This window comes from Xenopus tropicalis, chromosome 7, assembly GCF_000004195.4.
Source record: "Xenopus tropicalis strain Nigerian chromosome 7, UCB_Xtro_10.0, whole genome shotgun sequence".
Lineage (NCBI taxonomy): Eukaryota > Metazoa > Chordata > Amphibia > Anura > Pipidae > Xenopus > Xenopus tropicalis.
This window is the reverse complement of record NC_030683.2, coordinates 56,449,255-56,475,133: the sequence shown is the minus strand read 5'-3', so window position 1 is coordinate 56,475,133 and position 25,879 is coordinate 56,449,255. Positions and strand designations below refer to the sequence as shown.

Below are 25,879 nucleotides of genomic sequence, written 5' to 3'. Positions count from 1 at the left end.
TGTATCATCATCCTCTTTCTTCATAACTGAGACATTTCATACTCTTTACCAGCTTAGTTACCCTCTCTTATTCAATAATGTCCCATTTGAGCACTGGAGACAAAAACTGAACAGCATATTCTAGATGGGGCCTTACCAGTGCTCTGTAAAGGGGAAGAATAACCCCCTACTCCCGTGAATCTTTGCCCCTTTAAATACAGCTCAATACCTTGTTTGCCCTTGCAACTGCTGCCTGGCATTGCTTGCTACAGCCTAGTTTATTATCTACAAGGACTCCAAGGTCCTTCTCCATTATGGATTTGCCTAGTTTGGCATCAGGGCGCCCGAAGTTGAAATCTGGCGCTGATTAGCCATGGTGGTTTGCTAACCCCCATGAGACATGCCAGATTGTCAGTGTTCTGTCCTCACTACGCGTTACCCTGAGGTAGTGTGTGGCTTATATGAAGCTAAACCTTCCCACACTCCAATAAAAGAGACCAAGAGTGAAATCTGTTGAACTTTACTAGATGATTGTGGAAAAAGGTGAAACTGTAACGTAAATGAAATAAAACACAATGATTATATGGCAAAATACAGTAACACAGAAGAACAGCGGCAACATAAACACAGCAATGCTGGCACACATTTTATGCGACAGTGTCTATGAGGTGCTGGCAAATTTAGTGGTGGCTCAGTCCAGGTTTTATGTCCATAATGCTTACCAGTGATGCTACCATGGGGGAGAAGATGGATGTGGTGTGCTTCTTCCACAGCATGGGCTACAAAATGGAGTCTAGGCTCCCACAATGCATTGTAATAGGTTACATGTTAGAAGTATGGTGGTTCCAGAGGGTCAGAGGCTACACAGAAAATGGTTCCCTGCATATATAGCAAACAGCTGCTAATGAGCAACAAAAAATGATGAGAAGGAAGCTTAGGCTGGAGACATGACAGTCAGCCCCTTTCTCTTTTTGGCATCTTGGACGTGTTGCTATGGCAATTTCCAGTTTATGGTATAACCTGCCTTTGACCACCCTTTAATTTAATGGTGTGGTCTGAATGCGCTTCACTTCTAAGTGCGCAAAGCGGGGCCTATAAAAGTAGTGCACAGTGTCATTCTTCGCTGGATGCCGAGGAAAGAGCAGCATCCTTTAAAGGGCAAGTAAATGCGATTTTTTTTTTTACACTGTTTAAAGGGCAAGTAATTTCGATTTTCTTTTTTTTTTTACACTTTTTAAAGGGGAGTAAATGCAATTTTTTACACTGTTTAAGGGGCAAGTAAATGCAATTTTTTACACTGTTTAAAGGGGAGTAAATGCAACTTTTTAAACCTTTTAAAGTGGAGTAAATGCAATTTTAACACTGTTTAAAGGGCAAGTAAATGCAATTTTTTTTACACTTTTTAAAGGGGAGTAAATGTAATTTTTTACACTGTTTAAAGGGCAAGTAAATGCAACTTTTTACACTTTTTAAAGGGGAGTAAATGCAATTTTTACACTGTTTAAAGGTTATAAAAAATATTACTATTATTACAATTAATATTGTTAATAAAGAAATTAAATAATTAACTGTGAATAAAAGTATTGAATAAAATTATGGCAAATTGCTAAAAATTCATTCATATAACTACTGATTGTGGCATATGATAAGCGCTTACAGACCTGAATTTCCTTCTTTATGTGCAGCCCAGCAGCTAAAGGGTTAATCCAGTGGTAAAATCAAAGCAGCAATATTGCAGGTCAGATGGATCCAAGGAACAATGATTATAATCCAAGAAGCACCAATCTGCAGCAAAAGTTTCTAGTGTGGTAAATACAATACCATGTCCTCAGCGCTTTGTGGTTAATTATATTCAATGAAATAGAGTCAGTGAATAAAGTGACGAAAACTCCGTGTGACCCTGCTGCTCCTCCTCAAGTCACCCCTTTGACTGGGTCCCAAACGCATACAAAGAATTATGGCAGGAGCGCATGTGGAAGTAAAGAACAGAGAACAAATAATAGTGCAATATTGTAATGCAAATCAGGGATCAGGAGGAATAACTACCGAATCCCAAAAATAAGTGTGTGAAAGGCTAATTTGCTTTTAACAGAATAAAAAGGATCTACTTACAAAGTGTAGATAATGTACAGAGTTTCAGAAAACTCGACGCGTTTCACGTACTGGCGGTACGCTTTCTCTTGAGAAAGCGTACCGCCAGTACGTGAAACGCGTCGAGTTTTCTGAAAGCCTGTACATTATCTACACTTTGTAAGTAGATCATTTTTATTCTGTTACTTATAATAAATGATTTGCACTATTTGCTGCTTTCTCTTCCATTTTGTGCCTATATGCGAGGAGACGGCTACAAGTTGAATCAGAAATTTCTATTTGCCTATTCAATATTGCTATCTGGTGAGCATTTAACATTACAGCATGTGGTGATACATTAAGCAAATTAGCCTTTCACACACTTTTTTTGGGGATTCGGTAGTTATTCCTCCTGATCCCTGATTTGCATTACAATATTGCCCTATTATTTGTTCTTTACTTCCACATGCGCTCCTGCCATAATTCTCTGCAGCACAAATTTGCAGCACCGATTCGATAGATCCCATAAGCAGCAAGGAGAGAGAAGAAATCGTGTCGCTACGCCGCCGATTCAGTGCTGCCGGATGGCTTCTATTTAGAGTGTGTCACCATAGCAACCGGACGCTTTGCTTATGGTGCGTGCTCATAGGGGCTGGCTCAGAGGGTGATGAGGGGGAGAGCGCCTGCTTGTGCGCGCCCACTGCTTTAGAACATTGTGCATGTGCCGCCTCTCGTCCAAGTCGTTAAGTCTTCAAAGGAGCGATGCATCATGGGAACTTTCTTCACACAGCTCTGAGGTTTTTGGTCCGGTTTGGCTTCAGTACATCTAAACCATCAGTATATGGGGAGACTTAAGGGCACTGTTGAGACAATGGATGGTAAGCCTGCAGCTTGAGATTAACTCTTATGTAGCCTTTCCTTCTCCTTTAAGCCATTATCAGTATGGTTATTTATTTGATAGAATTTTAAATGAATTGATGTCTGGTTTAAAAAAACATTTATCAATAAACAGCCACAGCCTTTTCTCCACCAGGTCCAGTGTTTGCCTCTTGGTTTGTTTTTCTTAGGAGTGGTGCTGGCTACTACTACAGTACTATGAAGTAAGTAACAACAAACATGAACAGTAAAAAAACAAAACATGATAAAAAATCATACTGTTGTCAACACTGATTGTGTCAACACTGATTTTGTCATAATTTCAATAGTTCTCTATAAATGTTTCAGTAAACATTCTCTTCTGTAACAAAGAAAAGAGGAAAAATGAACAGTTTAAATTTCTGATTATCCCTTCACTGCCAGCCAATTTGGTCAAAGCGGAACATTTATTGCCAGATTGCTAGTTTTTGAACATTTTGCACTCTTTCACTTTAGGGGCCTTTCCTCGGGGGGACTTTTAGTTTACCCAGGAAAACAATATATCGTTTTTTTCAGGACAACCTGAGTTTTTAAAGTATGTTAGAATTTTTGCCCAAATCTGTAACAAGATATAGACTTCTAGATGTCTAAAAAAAAATGGAAAATAAATAATATTTCCCATAATATAAACACATATATCAGAAACCAAATTTATTTTATGCACGAAAATACAGCTCATGTGGAAAGTCCAATGTCTCCTGAATGTGCCAATACCAAAAATATTTAGATTTATGGAGATTTCACTTGTATAGGTCAAAAACTCCCAGCAGTACACTACCAAATTTCCAGAGCACTGCTTCAGAAAGCTGCATACTTGAGATTTTAAGGCCAAAAATTCCACTAACAGAAAGTTTATCCCAGAAAATTATACATTTTTGAAAATAACAGGTTCTGGGGAATCCAGAATAGGTAAAACTATATATCTTCTCCAAACTACCACGTTGCAATGCTTTCCTAAATTTACTGTTTTTTTAAAAAAAGCCAAAGCTTCCAGTCTGTAGTATCTTATCTCCTACAGGTCATAAGGTAACCAAATAAGGCATCCTAAATGCTTTGAAATAGAATGTATAGGCCCTAAAATAAAAATACCCCATTATGCTCTATCATTCCTATCATTTCAGCTCCTGCAAAATCAACACATTTACATCATTTTATGTGGGATAAAGCTACAAAAAAGTATGCTCACCCGAGAAGAGCCCCATGCCTGTGTATTATGTGTTTTAAGACCCCCTAAATATACAGAAACACCCAGAAAACCATATATTTTCTGTTGCCAACCTTTGCCTGTTCCCGACTGTGATCCTTGCTGCCTGTCTATACCTTTTTGCCTGTTTTACAAACTAAAATTAGTCTGATTCCTTCTGGTACTTTGTTTTTGGACCTAATTACTCTGAAGTGTTCAGCTTCCCTGTTGGCTTCCACAGCACAAAGTCTGGGGCCCCAAAAGGGCATAGGCAAAAACCGGAACCTATATGGGGTCCCCCTGTTCACAGAACATAGTAACATAGTAAGTTAGGTTGAAAAAAGACGTATGTTAATCACGTTCAACCATAATGCCTATATATAACCTGCCTAACTTCCAGAGGAAGGCAAAAAACCCCATCTGAAGCCTCTCTAATTTGCTGCAGAGGGGAAAAAAATCCTTCCTGACTCCAAGATGGCAATCGGACCAGTCCCTTGTACTAAGAACTATGTCCTATAACTCTGTATTTCCTCACTTGCTAAGAATCCATCCAGCCCCTTCTTAAAGCTATATAATGTATCAGCCAGCACGACTGATTCGGGGAGGGAATTCCTCAACTTCACAGCTCTCACAGTAAAAAATCCTTTTCAAATATTTAAACGGAACCTCCCTTCTTCTAAACGGAGTGGGTGCCCTCGTGTCAGTTGGAAGGACCTACTGGTATATAAAGCATTAGAGAGGTTATTATATGATCCCCTTATATATTTATACATAATTATCATGTCACCTCTTAAGCGCCTCTTTTCCAGTGTAAACAGCCCCAATTTGTCCAGTCTTTCTTCATAACTGAGACTTTCCATACCCTTTACCAACTTAGTTGCCCTTCTCTGGACACTCTGGACACTTATCATCTGCCACTTAGCAGCCCAGATTGGCAGTTGGTCAAGATCCTGCTGCAAGCATGCCATATACTGGATAGAATTGACTGGTCTGCAGAGTTTTTTGTCATCTGCAAACACAAAAAGTACACCCAGTACCCAGTACAGAACCCTGAGGGACCCCACTGAGAACCTTACTCCAAGAAGAGAATGTACCATTAACAACCACCCTCTGTACCCAATCCTGTAGCCAGTTTTCTATCCATGTGCAAACGACTTCACTAAGACCAATAGACCTTAGTTTAGAAAGCAGTTGTTTGTGGGGAACGGTATCAAATGCTTTGGCAAAATCCAAAAAGATTATATGTACTGCATCCCCGCTGTCCAGCTTCTTACTGACCTCATCATAAAAAGCAATTAAATTGGTCTGACATGACCTGTCCTTCATAACGCCATGCTGATTACTGCTCATAATGCCATTCTCCAGTACATAATTTTGTATGTGATCCCTTAACAAGCCTTTAAATAACTTGCCCACCACGGATGACAAACAATTAACTGGCCTATAATTGCCAGGCTGAGATCTTACTCCCTTTTTGAATATAGGAATGACACTAGCCTTCTTCTAATATGTATGTATATCTTTATTTATAAAGCGCTACTTATGTACGCAGCGCTGTACAGTAGAATACATTAATAGAAACGGGATTATTAAGATAATAATAGATAAATACCAGATGAAAGCAAGTCTGAGAATATCAGAAACAAAGGCCACTGTAATTCTGACCCTAGCTCTCTCAGTACCCGAGGGTGTATTCCATCTGGCCCAGGTGCCTTGTTCACATTTATCTTGTGTAACCCTTTAAGCACCATATCCTGTGCCAACCACTGTGTTTTTATTTACTTCTAAAACACTAATCCATGCATTATTCTTTCCCACGAGATTACTCCAATGTCCTACTAACCGGCCTCCCAGATTCCCACTTCTCTCCCCTGAAATCAATATTAAACTCTGCTGCCAGGATCCTCCTACTCTCTCCTAAGAGAGAACCTGTAAGCTCTACGGGGCAGGGACCCCCTTCCTACTGTGTCTCATACCACATGGCACGTAATATCTGTGTATTTATACATATTTATTGTATTTATTATAACTCTTGTCCTCCCTGTGTGTAGTTGTGTATATTGTAAGATTGTACAGCGCTGCGTATCCTTGTAGTGCTTGATAAATAAAGTTATACATACATACAATGTCAAGGCTTTATTAAAGGGAGACTGGCAATTTGACCAGCATGGGGTCTTTTTCAAAGTGCACATACCTAAAAAACAACAACAGCTCCCCCTCAGGGGTGCTAGCCACCCCCTCACTCCCCCCATGTTTAGCTTTTTTGCATCAGTGGAGTGCCACATTGGAATTTTGTCTCTTTACGTTACCAGGAATTGCTTTTTGCCGACCCTGGTAACTTGCCGGGCGCTACCACCTAAGGTGAGGCATATCAAAAATTTTGTCACACAAATGAAACAAAGTGTAGTGTGCATTGGCTACAAAGTCAAAGCTAAGAGTTGTTACCTAAAGTAACAGTATCAGACACTTTGTTTCAGTCCCCATAAATTACCTGAAAACAATTTAAAAAGATACTTGAAGAGTGAAAGAGCCATTGCAGCATTCAGAAGAAACAAACAGCAGAGTTTCCACCAGAGAGCGTAAAGTGAAACCCAACACTGGATTGTAGCAGGCAGGGAGATGATAGATATAGAGCAGGTGAAGGAGAGGTAGCTGTGTCAATGACATGTATGGAGGACAGCGTCACACAGACACACTTCCCAGCAGCTCCAATAGTGTATATTGCAAAGTTCCGGAATACAAGACACCAGTGTCTGGTTTTAAAGTAGTTGGTGAACTAGAATACAGCACACGTTGTTTGATACTAACCTAAAAAAAAGTTATAAGTTACATAAGAGCCCTGGAAGCTGTGTATAATAGCATTAGTATACCTCATGCCTGTATCATAGCCATCTAACATAGTGCCCATTTATTAAAACAGAAGGCTCACAAATATTAATAAATATTAACAAATATTATATCAGCTAAATTAGCACTGAATACTGCGTCTCAACACCATGACTCCATTGTGGGGCCAGAATTATCGACTCATCCTATTATGCTCACAAATATTAATAATTAGACCAATTAGTGCTGGATACTGAGTCTTAACAGGGCCACTTCATAGTTGGGGACAGAGTTATAGACTCTTCCAATTATGCGCTGTCCATAATGTCCAGTGGGATACCCACAAGAACAATGGAACACCAGCAGAAATGGAGCCAGAGTAGATGGATAAAAGAGTAGAATGGATAAAAGTAGTCCAGATAAAAATGCGACTCTGGAAGGGAATAAAGTTAGAACAATACCCAAAAGAAGCATGATAACAGTATGTGAACAGAATAGTAAACAACAGGAGAATAGAACAAAAGAACATCAAAAATGATCAATCTTAGAACTGGAAACAAGTCCATTGCAGTCCATAGGGTGAGACACTAAGGACAGATTTACTTTGCATGATTTTGGAAGCATCCCATAGGAATAAATGGCACTCTGCAGCTCCAATGTGGCCCAAGGAAAGTCATCATACCAAAGCTTGAATGAATCCGAAACTTTCGTACTCGGCGGAACAACCCCGACGGCGACGAAAAAGTTGCGGATAATATGAAAAAGTGCAAGATACGAAAATGTCGCGACAGCGACGAAAAAGTCGCGAAAATACGATCGGACCAATTGAACCAACGCTCGGAGCGTTCGTGCATTAGTAAATGTGCCCCTAAATAGCAGTCTCTAGTATAGCATAATGTATTATATACTCAATAGAAAGGAGCATAAGAAATTAGTTCATTCAGTCCCTTAGGACTAATCATGTCCAGTCAGTGTGTCCATCTCAGTTCAAGTTTTTTTTTTGGTCTCCAACTCTAACTGGGGTGGGGGGGAACGTGATTGATGATCATGCTTTTTAAGCTAGCCAATGTATGTTTGAACTCAACAAAAAGTCCTAATGGCCGATCTGTGGTTAGCCATTCCATCCCTAAATGAAGTAATGGTTTTGTCTACATTTAGAAGTCCACATGGACATTTAATAATATAGATCACAAACTAAGATAGAAACTGTAGGAGTCTGTATTGAATATTAATTGGTGCTGCACAAAACTGCTGTCCATGAGAAAGAGAGTGTGTGTTGCTTAACATTTGTGTTCACTGCTGCAGTTGCCAACCAGAAACGTGTGAACATTACTGTTCTGCCAATTTTGCTGGCTGTGAAAGGGTTAAGGTAAAATAAATCTGACAACACGTTACAAATCTTTCTGCGATCTGTTACAACTAAAAGATAATTAGAACTACAATGAAATAACGTTATGCGCACGAAAAAAAAATAGAAAATAATTAATAATATGAATAATGATAACAATGTGGTGGATCACGTTATAAAGCTATGTATTTTGACAATAAACTGATACAATGAAAAACAAAAACAAAGTAATGCAATTAAAACACTCCTGCTCCTAAAGGAAAAGTCCTGAAACGTAAAGGTCAAAACTGACAGCCCATAATGTTTACGCTCAAGTCTCGTTCGCAGAATAAGCGCATGCGTAATAGAGCTCCCTCCGTCTGTCTATCTAAGCGAGACAGATTTTCTACGCATGAGCAACAAATTTTAAGATGGCGATGGTTAGCTGGGGAATATTTGGTCCTCTAAGTCAGATCCGTCAGTGCCTTCGTAGAGGCTACAGCGCCGGTACAGTGAGGAAAAAGTGTATTTCTGTATATAAATGGGGAGAGGAATGTTAGATCCGACTAATGATCAGACTGAGAGGCGTTTGCATTAGGCGTACCTAAGGTCGAGGTGACAAAGTCAGCTAAAAAAGGCATTTTAGATTTGCTGTAAGGCATTAATAAAACATGATGTCTTATGGGTTTTCATTATTTTTGTTCAGTTAAACCAGATATTTGGCACTAGAAAGTGTAGCAGATGTGTTGATTGAGAAACGAAAGGACTGAGAAAAATAGATTTAAGGGTGTCCTAGTTTAGAAGGGAAAGCAGAAAGCCTGCCTTCCATCTGAGTGGCATAGCTCAATGACAGGCATAATTGTCTATACAAGCTGTTACAGCATTATTTGTTACATTGTTTAAAACTGGTTTGCATTCTATGCCCATATTACTGTCAAATGTATTAAAGTGTTCATTGGCTCACTATGCAAAAACGAGACTTCTCTGCTATGTGGGGACAGACTTTTTACTTTATACCCTGGTCTGACTATATACTTCCTTTACATTGCTACCATGGAAAGTAGGCTGGGCCAGTGGGCCCAGGTACAATCACTGGGGGGTGCCAAAATGTTAGGCACCTCCCAGTGACTGTAATCGCTTACATTAAACCTTGGTGCCCATTAGGAGAAAACCGCACCAGCCCGGGGTAGCTGCAAGAAAGTGATCCTCTTCATGTCTTTGCACCACTTGCTCATGTGCAGTAGAGTGAAAAGCCAAACTTTAACGAGAAGTCAGCATTTTCACCCTACTGCACATGCCCTGGCCCCGGGATTCAGAAGAACGAAGACAGACTGAAGAGGACCTCTGTCTCGCAGCTACCCCGAACTGATGTGATTTTTTTCCTAACAGGAGCACCAGTGCAGCATATAAGGTAAGTGATTATAATCACTGGGGGTTGTCTAACGTTTTGGCACCCTCCGTGATTTTACCTTTCCTTCTCCTTTAAACGGGACCTGTCACCCAACATTAAAAGCTGTATAATAAAAGTCCTTTTCAAATTAAACCTGATACCCAAATACCATTTTATATCAACACACCCATACCTATTATAAGGCATTTAAAAATCCCAGCTATCAATCTTATATTGCCTGCCCCACCACTCTGCCTTAGGTATAGAGGCGGGGCAGACAATTACTTCACTTTCCATTTAGCACTAGAAATCTAATTTTACTGCACTCCTCACTTTCCCTCTCCCTCCTCACCATCTAATTGTGTAGCCTTTGCATGGGCATGTGTATCAGGTCCCCCATTTTAAGAACATAAACCTGATTTTGGTACGATACAAAACTTGCCTTAATAATCCTTTTCACAAAATGGCATCTGCCCGTTTGCTGTGATTGTGTAATTCCAATATTGAAGGAAACAATATATAATTGTTATATAGTGTAAGTGAAGTTTATTTTGGTTGGCAAATACAAAAGAAAAAAAATTGGAATTATTTCTTAGGATGACAGGTGAAAGTACGTGATATTACGCAGATGCCTTTTAATCCAGGAGTTTCAAATGTTTTCATTACTGTTAAAATATGTTTGGTATATTAGTAAAAGTACGTTTAATGGATTAACACTTAAGTCCTTTTTATATATTCCTTGCAGGATCAGCTTTTCAATATATACTTGTGGAGAGAAAGGGGCAGCATCATAATGTTGGATTGATCCGTCTGAACCGACCAAAGGCTTTGAATGCACTGTGTGATGGATTGATGACAGAGATCAATCAGGCATTGGATACTTTTGAAGAAGACCCAAACATTGGTGCTATTGTTATTACTGGTAGTGAAAGGGCATTTGCTGGTTAGTGAAAATGTTACCTGTACTCAGCAACAGTTTCATTTTTGTTTCATTTTATCAGTTTAATAACTAATTTATGTAAGAAAAGATCATTGAAGGCAAAAAAAGGTCCAACATTACTAAAATGTGTCAGTTTTTAAAATTTGAAAGCCATTTTGATGGTTCTTAACAACAGAAACAAAAAAGCAAATCTTACTAAGAAAGTAGTGTGCAGAAGAGAGATGTTTGGGGGAATATGTGAAGGACTGTAATTTTTCCTATTGGGTACAAGTCATTGGCAATCCACCACTTGGCTGAATCACTGATCTCCAGGGCCCATCGATAAGATTGTTAAAGCATAGGGGCGTATGGTCAGCCTGTGCTTATCCTCAGGTTGACAAATACGCCCTGTGTGACCTTACTCTCTACATATCTAGAAACATAAAAGGCAGTTACATGTCCTACAAGTTTAACCTTTTATGGCTATATGAAACCTATCTAACTGTTACTTGATCAAGAGGAAGGCAAAAAACCTTTCTGAAGCCTCCCCAATTTACCTCATTGGGGCACAAATTCCGTCCTGGCTCCAAGATTGCAGTTGGACCAATCTCTGGATCAACTTGTACTAAGTTTGATTTCAATAAGCCTGTATTTCCTAACTTGCTAAAAAGCCATCCAACCCCTTCTTGGAGCTATCTAATGTTTTGGCCATTACAACTGATTCAGGGAGAGTATTCCACAACTTCACAGCTGTCACTGTAAAAAATTATTTTCATATATTTAGTTGGAACCTCCTTTGTTCTAATCGGGATAGATTCCCTTTGTCTGCCGGAAGGACCTGCTGGTAAATAAAGCATCAATAAGATTATTATACAATCCCCTTATATATTTATACACAGTTGTCCCCCGGTTCAGCGCCTCTTCTCCAGCATAAATATACCCAAACTGGCAAGTCTGTTTTCATAACCCATAGACCCTAGGGTAAGGCCCTACAAGATGGATTGTCAGCGTGTGCATAAGTGAAGGCTGACAATTCCCCTGTACGCTTGAGAAAATCTTCCAATTGTACCTGTGCCTGGAAGCACTGAATCCATCCTGGCCAGGCACACTTGGCTGATATCTGCCAACAAACGTGAAGGGGTGATTTATCAACATTTTGAATTTTTTTCACGATTCGAGTTACACAGGCCACTTCGTGGGGCCTTAACCTAAACAGCACTTTCTCTTGATAATGTTGTAGAATGACCAGGTATTTAAAAAAAACAAGATAAAGGAACGTCTGCTTGCCTTTGATTGAAGTTTCCTGTGCACTCCTCCTTTTTACCTATTAGGGCTCTGGCACACGGGGAGATTAGTCGCCCGCGGCAAAACTCCCTGTTCACGGGCGACTAATCTCCCACGGGGCGATTTCGGGAAATCGCCAAAAAAACGCCGCCGCCGCGCGTGCCATCCCGCCGGCGACTTACATGTTCGCCGGTGGGATGGCAGGGGGAAGGCAACTCGGGGAGATTAGTCGCCCGCGAACAGGGAGTTTTGCCGCGGGCGACTAATCTCCCCGTGTGCCAGAGCCCTTAGGATTAAATCTCCTTTCTGACCTAAATGGATGTCCACGTGTTCCCTGGATGGACCTATTGGTGAATAACAGCAATAAATATTTAAAGGGCTTGTTCCCTTGTTTGTAGCTCTGAGTGCCACTTGCTTTTTTGCTGTTATATTGGATTTTGGAGGGTGCCGATCCCTCCGGCAGTGAGCACCGGGCATTCAATCTTTTGGAGAGCCTGGGTGTGTGGGAACTGTCTCTGTTGTGGACTGAACCTATTGGTGAATAAATCAGAGTATATATTGTATGGTATACCTGTCAACTCCTTACGTTTCCTGGGAGTTACCCAGTTTTGGACCCCCTCCCCTGGACTCCCAAAACTAGATGCCATTCTTCCAATTTACATTTCCTTGGCTAGGTTAGATGTGTGCATGCACAGTGATGTAAGAAGCAATAAGCCTTCAGTGACATCATTTGTTGGGGACCACTGATTAGGCCATGCCCACATTTTCAGGGGCATACACAGTACCTATGTAAAGTGGACGAATGGTCCTCCCCTCCAAGTTTTCAATTTTTATCATTCAAAAATCAAATGGTGAAAGACAAATTCAAATACACACATTATAAATAAACATACATATTATGAATGTAAACATATATAAAAAAATCAAGGCATTTGGACTATGAGGACAATTCCGAAACAAGCGCAATCACTTTAGTGGTATTTAAAATACAGGTCATAATACAGAATAGCAATAAGAGCTTCAAGCATTATGTAGGTAGATGCAGGTAGATATTTGAAGGCCAGAGGCGGAGAACACAACATGGTGGATTTACCCAAATACAGAAATTGTAAATTGTATGGATTCATTTCCTAAAGTGTTAATCCTATATATTCATCTTCATCTTATTCATACCTCTCTATAATTGTTCCTTGGCTTCCTGGCTATTTACCCTAGCCAAACATTATTTGGAGGGGGGAGTTAGGAAACCTGTATTGTTTTGTTGCCTCAGTAATCTATCACCCAGTGTGCAATTCTCTGTCCAAAAATCTGTAGATTGTTAGAATTTTGACAGATCTCTTACTGTTACTCAACAGATTGTTTTTTGATTTTTGTGAATGTCTATGTTCTTGCAGCTGGGGCAGATATAAAAGAAATGCAGAACAGGAGTTTCCAGGAGTGCTATGGTGGTAACTTCCTCTCTCATTGGAACCGTGTGTCCTTTGTCAAGAAGCCAGTTATTGCTGCTGTTAACGGATATGCGGTGAGTTACTTTGTTATTCGTAATGTAATATAAGGGTGTCATTTCTTTCTTTAGTTGATAACTATTGTTTCTTCTCTAAGTTTTATTACTTTTCACAGTAAAAGCACTACACAAAAAATATTAGTAAATTATGCTCGTAACATGCATGCTTTAAATAGATGTTAAATTGTGTGCACAGTTTATACTCATGCATCCATTTTAAATGTGAGGACCTTCCCTTACAGGATAAAATGGAGGGCAGCTTTTTGTAGTTTTGTGACATTTTTTTAAAGATGTTTTTTTAGCCACCTGTCACTTTTGCAGATGGTATAAATATAGTAAATAACTATAGTAGTTATATAGTATAATATACTATATATCTATATGTAACAAATGTATATAGTATATTTGTGTTGAACTGTAGATCTTAAAATGGTAGTATACATCTAAAAATACCCTTGCTTAAAATTGGCACAGTGGACATAATATGTGTAGAAATTACATTGTGGGAACTCTGGCCCAGGAACTGGGCACCCCCCAGATAGTAGACCCTGTGATCTGCCTACTAGGGATCATTGATCATGTATTACCTACGAATGCAGCCAGAATCAGACTCCGTACTCTTATGTTCTATACAAAAAAGACAGTGATGCATCCAGTATGCACTGGATGTGGAACAACCTGCCCTCCTTGAATTTCAGGAGACAATTGGTAGATAGTGCCCTCCTGCTCATCAAACTTACATATGAAACACGTGGAGCTGTAGAAAAATTTGAGAGAGTATGGGGAGACTGGTGTAACCCTGACCCTTTGGGCTCATAACCTCTATCACAGGCTAACACCAGATATACTAGTGTACTTCTTTGACATACGTAACTGCCTCCAATAATAGACCATCCTAGTAAATATTGTACCAGTAATGGCACCACATTTATATTGACTTTTATTTTTGTTTGATATATGTATAAACTCAATAAAAATTCACCTTTAAAGAGAAAAAAAAAGAAATTACATTCTGCTTATTGTTTTTATTAAAAAATGTTTTTTCCCATTTTGCCATGTTGGGTTATTTTCATTGACCTAAGTACTGACAGGCAAGAATAATATAAAACTGGCTTCACATTCTTATTTATTGCTTTAACAAAAACCATAGATATTTCTTAATTAAAACAATAGGCAAAAGTATGTTCAGCACAAGTCCTATTCTTTAAGCTCAATATATATATTTATTTATATATATATATATATATATATATATATATATATATATATATATATATATATATATATATATATATATATATATATATATATAATATGGCAAAACTCAGCATGTACTATATGTTAAAACCAATTTGGGTGTATGTTTATACACACACCCAAATTGGTTTTAACATACAGTACATGCTGAGTTTTGTAACTTTTCTAGAGTTGTCATCTTTTTATTGGAAAATTAAATATATATACATTTACCCCCAAGTCCAACAATTTGTACTTTTACCTTTAATTTTGTTTAATTTACACCTTTGTGGAATTTTACAAATTCTCCCAATTTCTGCGCTAACATGCAGTTGGCATTTGTTTTGTCTACCGGGTGTAAATGTGATATAGCCCTTGGTATACTTCCAAGCGCTGTCAGAACTATTTGAAGAAGCAAGATGAAGGAAAGCTGAAAGCGAGGGCCTTCACACCATTGAGCAGATTTGAGATCAATCCTATAGAAAGATCAACACTGGTGCAACTGGTGCAGAACATTTGTGTGCGCTCCTGCAGCAGTGTTAGAACTACCAGACAAATATCTTGTCACCTATCACATCAAATTATTTCCCTACCAATTGCTGAAAGTACAGGTAAGGGATCCATTATCTGGAAACCCGTTATTCAGAAAGATTTTTAAAATTGATTTCCTTTTTCTCTGTAAAAATAAAACAGTACCTTGTATTTGATCCCAAAATATAATTAAGATAAGATATAATTAATCCTTATTGGATGCAAAATAATGCTACTGGGTTTAATTAATGTTTTAATGAATTTTTAGTGGACTTGAGATCCAAATTACGGAAAGACATCCCGAGCATTCTGGATAAGGGGTCATATAACTGCAGTGAAGTATTTCTTAATAAGACCCCCTCTGTCAGTGCTATGCTCCTCTGCACCAGGAGGGAACTATGTTGGGGCACATGTACAAGTACCTCAGCACATGTGCAATTGTTTGATGTAGGATTGTGGGACATGTCGGTCCCAAAATACACTCATGTGTCTAATAAGTGAGCTAGGACTTAGTATGTACACACAAATGCTCTTAATTTTGATCTGATATATACCTTTTACTAGAATGTACTAAAGTTTGTTCTGTGGTAATCACTGCAAAATGTGGCTGTTTACGTTCTGATTTAAGTCCAATTTGACCTGTTTTTACTACTTGTGTAGTTTTTTTTAATATTTTTCAAAAATGCATTGCCATTATGCAGCTTTCTGCATTGTATGAAGCACAGAAATATACATACATTTCAACCTGATTTCTAAAATAGATTATTAATTTTGCTTTCACTCATCTCCCCACAAACATATAAAATGCAGTCACAGCAGACTAGCCGCCTGGAGGCAAAATATCTGTGTTGCAGCTACCCCGGGCTGATGTGGTTTTCTCCTAACAGGACACCAGCCTGGGGTAAAAGGTAAGTGATTAAAGTCACTGGGGGGCATTTTGGCATTTTTTTTTTAAAGTTTTTCTGTCCAATTTCTCCAGTATACATAGTGGAGGGCTGCATTTGACCATTCCCCTTTTTTTAAACCGCTCCCACTTCAAACAACACCCATGTTACCACAAGAGCTTTTAAGACCATGCGCAGCAATAACCCAATGGTTGGTGCTCACTATGGGATATCAACCATCATTCATATGTGAAATAATTATATTATGTCATATTATGACACACCCTAAAATCCCTATGGCCTCTTCCTCCCCTGTGGATAGCACAGCAACACCCAGCACATAATTACACACCTTAGGGACCATTTAATGGCTATTTCCTACTGCTAACAAACTTCCAGAACAAACCCCTGCCAGGTTCACCTCCCAGAGGCAGCATAGGGCAGGCAGAGTATGGCACACACACAGGCAGCATAGGGCAGGCAAAGTATGGCACACACAGGCAGTACTCTGCCTGCCCTATGCTTCCTGTGTGTTCCATACTCTGCTTGCCCTATGCTGCCCGCGTGTGCTATAATCTACCTGCCTTACCCTGCCTGTGTGTACCATACTCTACCTGCCCTGTGCTTCCTGTGTGTGCCATACTCTGTCTGTCCTATGCTGTCTGTGTGTGCCATACTTGGCCTGCCCTATGCTGCCCGTGTATGCCATACTCTGCCTGCCCTACCCCACTTGTGTGTGCTATACTCTGCCTGCCCTTAGCTGCCTGTGTGTGCCATACACACAGGCAGTACATACAGTGACACAATGCTGGCACTGTTCCTACAGTCTGTCTGAGGTGTGAAGAGGTGAACAATATGGGTGCTTACAGTCTGAGCCTGAGATGTGAACAATCCAGAGATTAAAAGGTGTGAACAGTACAGGGGAATACGTATTTAAACAATGCAGGGCAATTACAGCCTGAATCTGAGGTGTGATCCATGCAGGGGGCCAGTAAATCTCAGAACTGATACCATTTAAAGCTTATGCAAAGTTAACCCATCAAAGCAGCCAGACAGGTGGGGGCCACACAGAGGGGGTTTGGCCAGTTGGACAGCACTTAACTAAGCCATGTGTACATTTAAAGAGTTGGTCCTGTAATTCTGGCTTTTCTGTTTTGTATACATTGATGAAAATAAAACAGCTTTTTTTAGAGTCTCTTGTAACCAAAATTGGCTATTTTTACTACTGAAATACTTAAAAAAAAATCTATGGTTAGTCTTTTTGTAAAGTAAACCGTTACTCATTTTCTTCCTAATTGCTGCTTTACAACACTTGTAATATTCATAGGTCCAAAAAGAAGCTTCCATCTCCTTTGACTTATTCCAGTTAACTGCTTTAAGCTACTTAGGGTGGTTTGTAGCTATTTTACATATGTAGTAACAATGGAACAGTAATGATTTAAAGCTTTACCTGCCAAGCACATATAAAATACATAATATGCTCCTCCCAGTTTGAGGTTTTCCATCTGCATTGGCGGCTTTTGCCTCTGGTGCAGAGGATTTGGAGAGTTCATGTCAGTCCGGTGATGTAATTGTTGCGGGACCAACCGCCAAACAGCAGACACTGGTAACTACATGTTGTATAGCCCTGCACTGTCCACGCACTTCTTGCTGCATGGACTTTGTAACTGAAGACCCACACAGACCACTTCAGCGATAACAGCATTTTTCCCTACTTCAGAAACAATAAGTGGCCTTTACACATTTAAACACATTTGCAAATGACACATTTTAGTAACATTTGCTTTTTTACTTTTTATTTTGCACACTTACACATGTACACTGCCACACAATTTCAGCAGCACAGTGTTTAAGCAGGGAAGAAAGCATAGGGTCAGGAGAGCAAGTTGTGAGTGGGGATGACAAGAGAAGCTAGGAGACTTCAGAGGCTGCTACAGGATGAAAAAAATTAAGCAATGCAGAAGGGGGCATAGCAAGGAGGAGCTGGTCTGTGTTAGTAGATATGAGGATCTGATTGTCTTTGTCTGAAGTCTTTGTTTTTGAAGAAATCAACAATTTCCTGAGGAGATTGCATGAGTATGAGAGATTCTGTTGATGAGGGATGTAGAAGGATATTGAATGTAGAAAACAGGCATAATTGATTGGATTTGTTGCTGTTGAAAAGGGTATTGTAGTACTTCTGCTCAGCCTTCAAAATTGAGTCTGCTAATGGATTTCCTCTACATATGTTCTGTAGACCTGGAGCATAGTAATGTGGTTTGTAAATTCAGCCAGGGGTGTGCTAGCTTGTAGATTGTTTGTAGAAGCCTGATTCTTTGAAAGATAGCTAGTGGAACCAGGTTGCGCTGTAGGTGCTGTAGTTTTCCGGGGATGGTGAAATAGTAGGACATATTCCGGAACATTAGGAACTTCAATATTTATGATATGGTATATTGCTTTCCTAATGCCTTCCCAAAAGGGTTGAATAAGTGGGCACGTCCAGAATATACGTAGCAGATGTCGCTGGTCTGTTTATAAATTAGTTTCAATTTAGAAGGGGTATAGTATCATCTTGTGACAATTTTGTAGTTTGTTTCTTGAATTCTGCATCTGGAGCTTTTAAGTAATTTGTTCATTAGGTTGCTAAATTGTTCCTTTTGGAATTGTATACCTGTGTCTCTGGACCAGGATTCAAGAAATGTAGGTTTTACAAATGTATGTGATTGTCTTGGGAGATGGTATGTGTAGGTGGTAATGACATGGCAGATAATGCTTCGAAGGAGGATAAAGGTCTACGCAGTGTAGATATGCCTAGGGGTGTGGTTTTTGAGCACAAGTACACTTACCCTGTAAATGAGTAAATAAGTCAATAGTGGAGGGTAGTATTGGGTTGTACTCACTAGGGTATCATCAGAGTATCATCATCAGACATCTCCCTAAAGGAGGAGAAACTGGACCTTGAAAGTGAGCTAAGGCTGGGAGTCTGTTACATGTATTCTGAATTGGGAAAGTGGGGGAAGACGCAGGTGGGGATGAAGAGTCTGAGACAGAAAATATAACCAAATGATGAACAGAAAATGGGGCTTTAAAGAGACATCCCCTGCAGCCAGTAAAGGTTGATAGAGTGAGGATATGTGGAAGGAGGATTTAAAATGTTTGCACCTCCAAAATTGGCAGTTTTGAAAAAATACCTGAAACACAGATTAAAATAGTTAATATACATTTTCAAGCCTGACGGTCTGATCTTTGCAATATAATATGTGTATTATGTACCATAAGACCCCCTAAAAAAGAGACCCTAAAAAAATAGATTTTTCGAAAGTACCCCTTCTGACGAAACAAAAATGGGTTAATACATCTTTGTACTGCAAACTACCAAACTGAAAATAGTCATAAAGCTTGTGTTTTTGTTACCTATCAACATAAAACATTCTAAATATGAACATCAGGCAACAACAAAACAATGCAATTAAAAAAAAAAATCCGTAAAATTGTGTAAGTGTATGTATACACTTGGCTAAATGCATGTTGTGTGTGAGTGCTGTGAATGTGTGAAACTCCTCCAACTCACCCCAAAAATCTATGTGTGTGTAAGAATATGTGTGGGGTGGCATACTCGGCGCCGCGATCGCCGAAGTTGATTCTTGTTTTATTTTATTTTTTTTTGTAACAAAGTCTGCTTTGCTTTGCAAGTCTCTGGTGTAAATAAGGGCCTTGCTTATTTGTTTTTTTATTGTGAAATAAATAAAAAACCTCTGATTTTTACATCAAGACAAGAATTTTCTTTGTAAAAAATTCCCCATGCTTCACAATTAGTATCAACTACAATATAAAATTTTAACTGTTTAGAGCAGCGGTACCCAGACTTTGCCAGGCTGTGATCTACTTTTGCCACCTGGCCTCCGTCATGAGATCTACCACAGTTAAAATAGTGCGACGTCAACCATTTGGCGCAATGAGCAAGAAAAAGTATCAATCAGTGTTTAACAAATGCACATAGCAATATATAAATGCAGCACCAAATTCACACTTAATGCCCAAATAACATTATTCAAGTGCCAACGTTAAGTTTAATGTGAAAGGATTGTAGTAGTTTTTACTTCTCTACTGCACATAGAAACATACAGTGGAGGAAATAATTATTTGACCCCTCACTGATTTTGTAAGTTTGTCCAATGACAAAGAAATGAAAAGTCTCAGAACAGTATCATTTCAATGGTAGGTTTATTTTAACAGTGGCAGATAGCACATCAAAAGGAAAATCGAAAAAATAACTTTAAATAAAAGATAGCAACTGATTTGCATTTCATTGAGTGAAATAAGTTTTTGAACCCTCTAACAAAAAAAGACTTAATACTTAGTGGAAAAACCCTTGTTTGCAAGCACAGAGGTCAAACGTTTCTTGTAATTGATGACCAAGTTTGCGCACATTTTAGGAGGAATGTTGGTCCACTCCTCTTTGCAGATCATCTCTAAATCCCTAAGGTTTTGAGGCTGTCTCTGTGCAACTCTGAGCTTGAGCTCCCTCCATAGGTTTTCTATTGGATTAAGGTCCGGAGACTGACTAGGCCACTCCATGACCTTAATGTGCTTCTTCTTAAGCCACTCCTTTGTTGCCTTTGCTGTATGTTTTGGGTCATTGTCGTGCTGGAACACCCATCCACGACCCATTTTCAGTTTCCTGGCAGAGGGAAGGAGGTTGTCGTTCAGGATTTCACGATACATGGCTCCGTCCATTTTCCCGTTAATGCGAATAAGTTGTCCTGTGCCCTTAGCAGAAAAACACCCCCAAAGCAAAATGTTTCCACCCCCATGCTTGATGGTGGGGACGGTGTTTTGGGGGTCATAGGAAGCATTTTTCTTCCTCCAAACACAGCGAGTTGAGTTAATGCCAAAGAGCTCTATTTTGGTCTCATCAGATCACAGCACCTTCTCCCAGTCACTCACAGAATCATTCAGGTGTTCATTGGCAAACTTCAGATGGGCCTGCACATGTGCCTGCTTGAGCAGGGGGACCTTGCGAGCCCTGCAGGATTTTAATCTATTGCGGTGTAATGTGTTTCCAATGGTTTTCTTGGTGACTGTGGTCCCTGCTAATTTGAGGTCATTAACTAACTCCTTCCGTGTAGTTCTAGGATGCTTTTTCACCTTTCTCAGAATCATTGACACCCCACGAGGTGAGATCTTGCATGGAGCCCCAGAGCGAGGTCGATTGATGGTCATTTTGTGCTCCTTCCATTTTCGAACAATCGCACCAACAGTTGTCACCTTCTCTCCCAGCTTCTTGCTAATGGTTTTGTAGCCCATTCCAGCCTTGTGCAGGTCTACAATTTTGTCTCTGACATCCTTGGACAGCTCTTTGGTCTTTCCCATGTTGGAGAGTTTGGAGTCTGCTTGATTGATTGATTCTGTGGACAGGTGTCTTTTATACAGGTGACTAGTTAAGACAGGTGTCCTTAATGAGGTTGACTAATTGAGTAGAAGTGTCTAACCACTCTGTGGGAGCCAGAACTCTTAATGGTTGGTAGGGGTTCAAAAACTTATTTCACTCAATGAAATGCAAATCAGTTGCTATCTTTTATTTAAAGTTATTTTTTCGATTTTCCTTTTGATGTGCTATCTGCCACTGTTAAAATAAACCTACCATTGAAATGATACTGTTCTGAGACTTTTCATTTCTTTGTCATTGGACAAACTTACAAAATCAGTGAGGGGTCAAATAATTATTTCCTCCACTGTATATAAAGTGGGAACAAATATATACAGCGGCCCGGTGGGGACAATCTTCTATACTGGGATGAAACTACATAGACGAATGGCTTGAGCAGCCGCACTCAAAAGCTCCAGTATGCTGGGGGGAAAAAGAAGTGGTGGCATGTCATCCATGTCGTCCTGTTGAGGACTACCAGAAAGTGATCTTCTGGTAGACCGCAATCCACCTTTTGGGCACCCCTGGTTTAGAGTGTTAGCAACTCCCTATTGGCTTCTCCAAAAATGAAACTACTAGAAGAATTAAAATGAAAAAGCTATTGAAAAATGTGAAGACTGTGGAACTGTTTGAAGTATTTGGAAAAGTGAACTACCCCTTTAATTTAAATTACTATTTTCAGTAGTAACCCTAAACGAGCACTTTTAAATTAACACTTCATAATTTATGGGAACAACAATGAGGAAAATATAGAGTAGCAGAGGACATCAGCCTAAGAGAACAGTTATTTACTATTTTGTCAGAAACTCACCTTGCCCTCAAAAGAGTTTTTCACCAGTCCACACCACACTGTAAAGACTAGCAACATTTTGAGAATTTGGGTTTATTCATATAAAATGTAAATGTAATTTATCAGGGGCGTTTTACCTTTAATTTAACTTTTAACATAGAATATATTAGATATAAATATTGAATGCCCTATTTTTTGCAAATGGTCCTCATTATTCATTTTTTATATAGATTTTATTATTTACCTTTGTCATATTCTTATTTCCAACCTAAAAATTGGAGTCACTGACCCTGGCAGCTAAAAAACTATTTTTCTGTGAGCTTTTAGTATTATTGTTACTTTTCATTCCTTATCTTTCTATTTAGGCCCCCATCTAATCATATTCCAGTCTTTTATTCAAGGCTGCCTGCTTGCTAAGGTAAACAAAACCCAAACTGGAGAGCTGCTAAACAAAATCCTAAATAACTGAATAACCACAAATAATAACAAATGAAAACCAATTTTAAATTGTCTCAGAATGTCATTGTCTATCATACTAAAAGTTAATTTAAAGGTGAACAACCACTGAAAACCTCTTCTGTGCTTCATAATGTTCTTGTTTGTTTTCAGCTTGGAGGAGGGTGTGAACTTGCCATGATGTGCGACATCATATATGCTGGAGAGAAGGCAGAATTTGGACAGCCAGAGATACTGCTAGGTACCATCCCAGGTATGTGCTAGAGGCTTTGTTTTCCCTTTTGGAAAAATCACATTTATCAATCACTTATTTTTCATGCGCATGCGCCGCTTCTGCAGAGAGTTTTTACTGATGACAGCCCCCTGGGCAATGAGCCAGGGGGGCTGTCATGTCGGCTCTGCGACTTAATCGTCGCAGGGCCCCCCCCAAGCAGTAGACGCGATCGCATCGCGTCTGCTGCTTGCTGTCACTTCCTGCTTCTCCCCCCCACTCACCGGGACTGCAGCAGGAGGGCCAAGTAAGTGTGTTTTTATTTATTGTATTTACACACTTACACTCACACACATTTATACCTACATGCAGCACACAATTTAGCACTTTTTTTTTGTTTTTTTTCCATTTTGCACACTAATATACACTTATATACACTCATATACACACTTACATACTGTTACATGACTTTTACATATGTACACACGTGTATACACAAACTTTTTATTACATTATTTATTTAATTTTTTTTCCATTTTACTGCTTGTTTTTAGTTTCTTTTCCTTAAAAATGGTTTATTTTGACAGCGTGACTATTGGATCAGATATTCTGACCACTAATTACACTGTCGTGTGACTTATTTTGTTGTTTCGTTGATTTGCACAATTTTTGTGGTTTTATTGCATTTTTATCCCTGTATAAGTGTTCCTAATCTGTTTTTAGCATAGCTTTGCCAGGTGTAACTTTGGTGTACGAAAATAACTTTACCTATTTTGCATTCATTAGAATGTGTACTTTCCAAAACTATATGGTTTTCTGGGGGTCTCTGTATAGTTTGGGGGTGTTACTGCACATAATACGCTGACAGGGGGCTCTGTATGCAAAAGCTGGGTTTGCAGGCCAGAAATCCATATGCGCTATTTTCAATTTTGGGGTCAGTACATACCACAGACTTTGGTATATCTATGCATATTGGGCATTAAACTGTTCAGTAGACCTTAGGAGTTCCTATTTGGGGTGATTTGCCTTTGTACTCAAGAAATTGTGTGAGATAAATGCGGCAAACTTCAACATTTTTAGGCGATTTTCTGAAATATCATAAAAATCGGCAAACTTAGGAAAGCTTTGCGGCTTGGTACTTTGGAGTAGAAAGACATGGGTACCCATTTTAGATTCGGGGGAAAGTGTACTTTCCAAAAATATATGGCTTTCTGGGGTGAGCGTACTTTTTTTTTTAGCATTATTCCACATAAAGGATGTAAATGTGTTGATTTTTTTAAATGACACATCATATGGGGGTATGTTCCCATTGGGGCCTCTACATGCCACATATTTAGGTAAACCTTTACATATTGGGCATCAAACTGTTACAGTGGACCCCTGGCATTCAAATTCAGGGTGTCCTTGGTATCTTGGTACCTAATGCTATGTGGGAGATGCTGCAAAATGGAAACTTTGAGCGGATTTTTGGAAATGTCATCAAAATTGCCAGCTTTAGGAAAGCTTTGCAGCTTGGTACTTTGGAGTAGATAGACATGGGTACCCATTTTGAATTCAGGAGAATGTGTACTTTCCAAAAATATGACTTTCTGGGGTGAATGTACTTTTTACCAGCTTTATCCCACATATAATGATGTAAATGTGTTGATTTTGCAGGAGTTGAAATGACAGAAATGATAGATCATATGGGGGTATGTTCACATTGGGGCCCCTACATGCCACATACTTAGGTAAACCTATACATATTGGGCATCAAACTGTTCAGTGGACCCCTGGCGTTCAAATTTAGGGTGTTTTATTCGGTTTCTTTATGACCTGTAGGAGATAAGATACTATAGACTGGAAGCTTTGAAGCGATTTTTTTAAAAACTTCACAAATTTTGATAAAAACCTATAATTTTTAGATAGTTTGGAGTAGACAGACAGTTGTGCCTATTCTGGATTCCCCAGAATCTGTTCTTTCCAGAAATATGTAATTTTCTGGGATAAACCTTCTGTTGAAGTTTTGGCCTTGAAATCTAAAGTATGCAGCTTTCTGGAGAAGTGCTTTGGAAATTTGGTAGTGTACTGCTGGGAGTTTTTGACCTATACAAGTGAGAAATCTCCATAAATCTATATATATTTGGTATTGGCACATTCAGGAGACATGGGACTTTCCAAATCAGTTGTATTTTTGTGCATGAAATAATTTTTGTTTCTGGTATGTGTTTATATTATGAAAAATATGATTTTTTAAAAATTTTTTAGACATTTAGAGGCCTATATCTTGTTACAGAATTGGAATTACACCAAAATTCTACCATATTTTGAAAGCTTAGTTTGTCCTGAAAAAAACAATATATTGTTTTCCTGGGTAAACTAAAAGTCCCCCCGAGGAAAGGCCCCTAAAGTTAAACAGTGCAAAATGTTCAAAAACTGTCTGGCAGTAGAAGTTCCACTTTGGTCCAAAACAGCTGGCAGTGAAAGGGTTAAAGGGGAATCAACATTGTGCACACAATCAATAGTAACACAAGGCCTGGGTGCCTGTACAGCAAATGAAAATCAAGGTACCAAGGATGCACTTTTAGGGCTCTGGCACACGGGGAGATTAGTCGCCTGCGGCAAAACTCCCTGTTCGTGGGCGACTAATCTCCCCGAGTTGCCTACCCCTGCCATCCCACCGGCGAACATGTAAGTCGCCGGCGGGATGGCAGATGCGGCGGCGCGATTTCGCGCAAAATGAACAAAAACATAATAGAAAGAGTGCCGCACACACACAGGGGTTTGATGCAAAAGAAAAAATGTTTTTATTGAAAGACATTCAAATGTTTCGAGCACGACCAGTGCTTTTCCTCAGGGACAAACCACCAGACCATATCCCAACACCCACAGTAAATACCCTGACCACATACTGAGAATCCCTTGGGGAATTAACCCACTCAGGGCCGCTATACATCAGGGAGTAGGAGATGACCCTAAAGGAAATAT

At 39.3% G+C, this 25,879-nt stretch overlaps 1 protein-coding gene across 1 annotated transcript in view; it reads left to right on the top strand.

Annotated features, from left to right (window-relative positions):
* The first annotated feature begins 8,698 nt into the window (after window positions 1–8,698).
* echs1 (enoyl-CoA hydratase, short chain, 1, mitochondrial) overlaps window positions 8,699–25,879 on the top strand; it is a 40,594-nt gene continuing 23,413 nt past the window's right edge. The window contains 4 exon segments of the mRNA NM_001005437.1: window positions 8,699–8,807; window positions 10,436–10,633; window positions 13,288–13,415; window positions 22,855–22,954. Coding sequence (NP_001005437.1) covers window positions 8,732–8,807; window positions 10,436–10,633; window positions 13,288–13,415; window positions 22,855–22,954 — 502 coding nt within the window. The 5' untranslated portion in view covers window positions 8,699–8,731.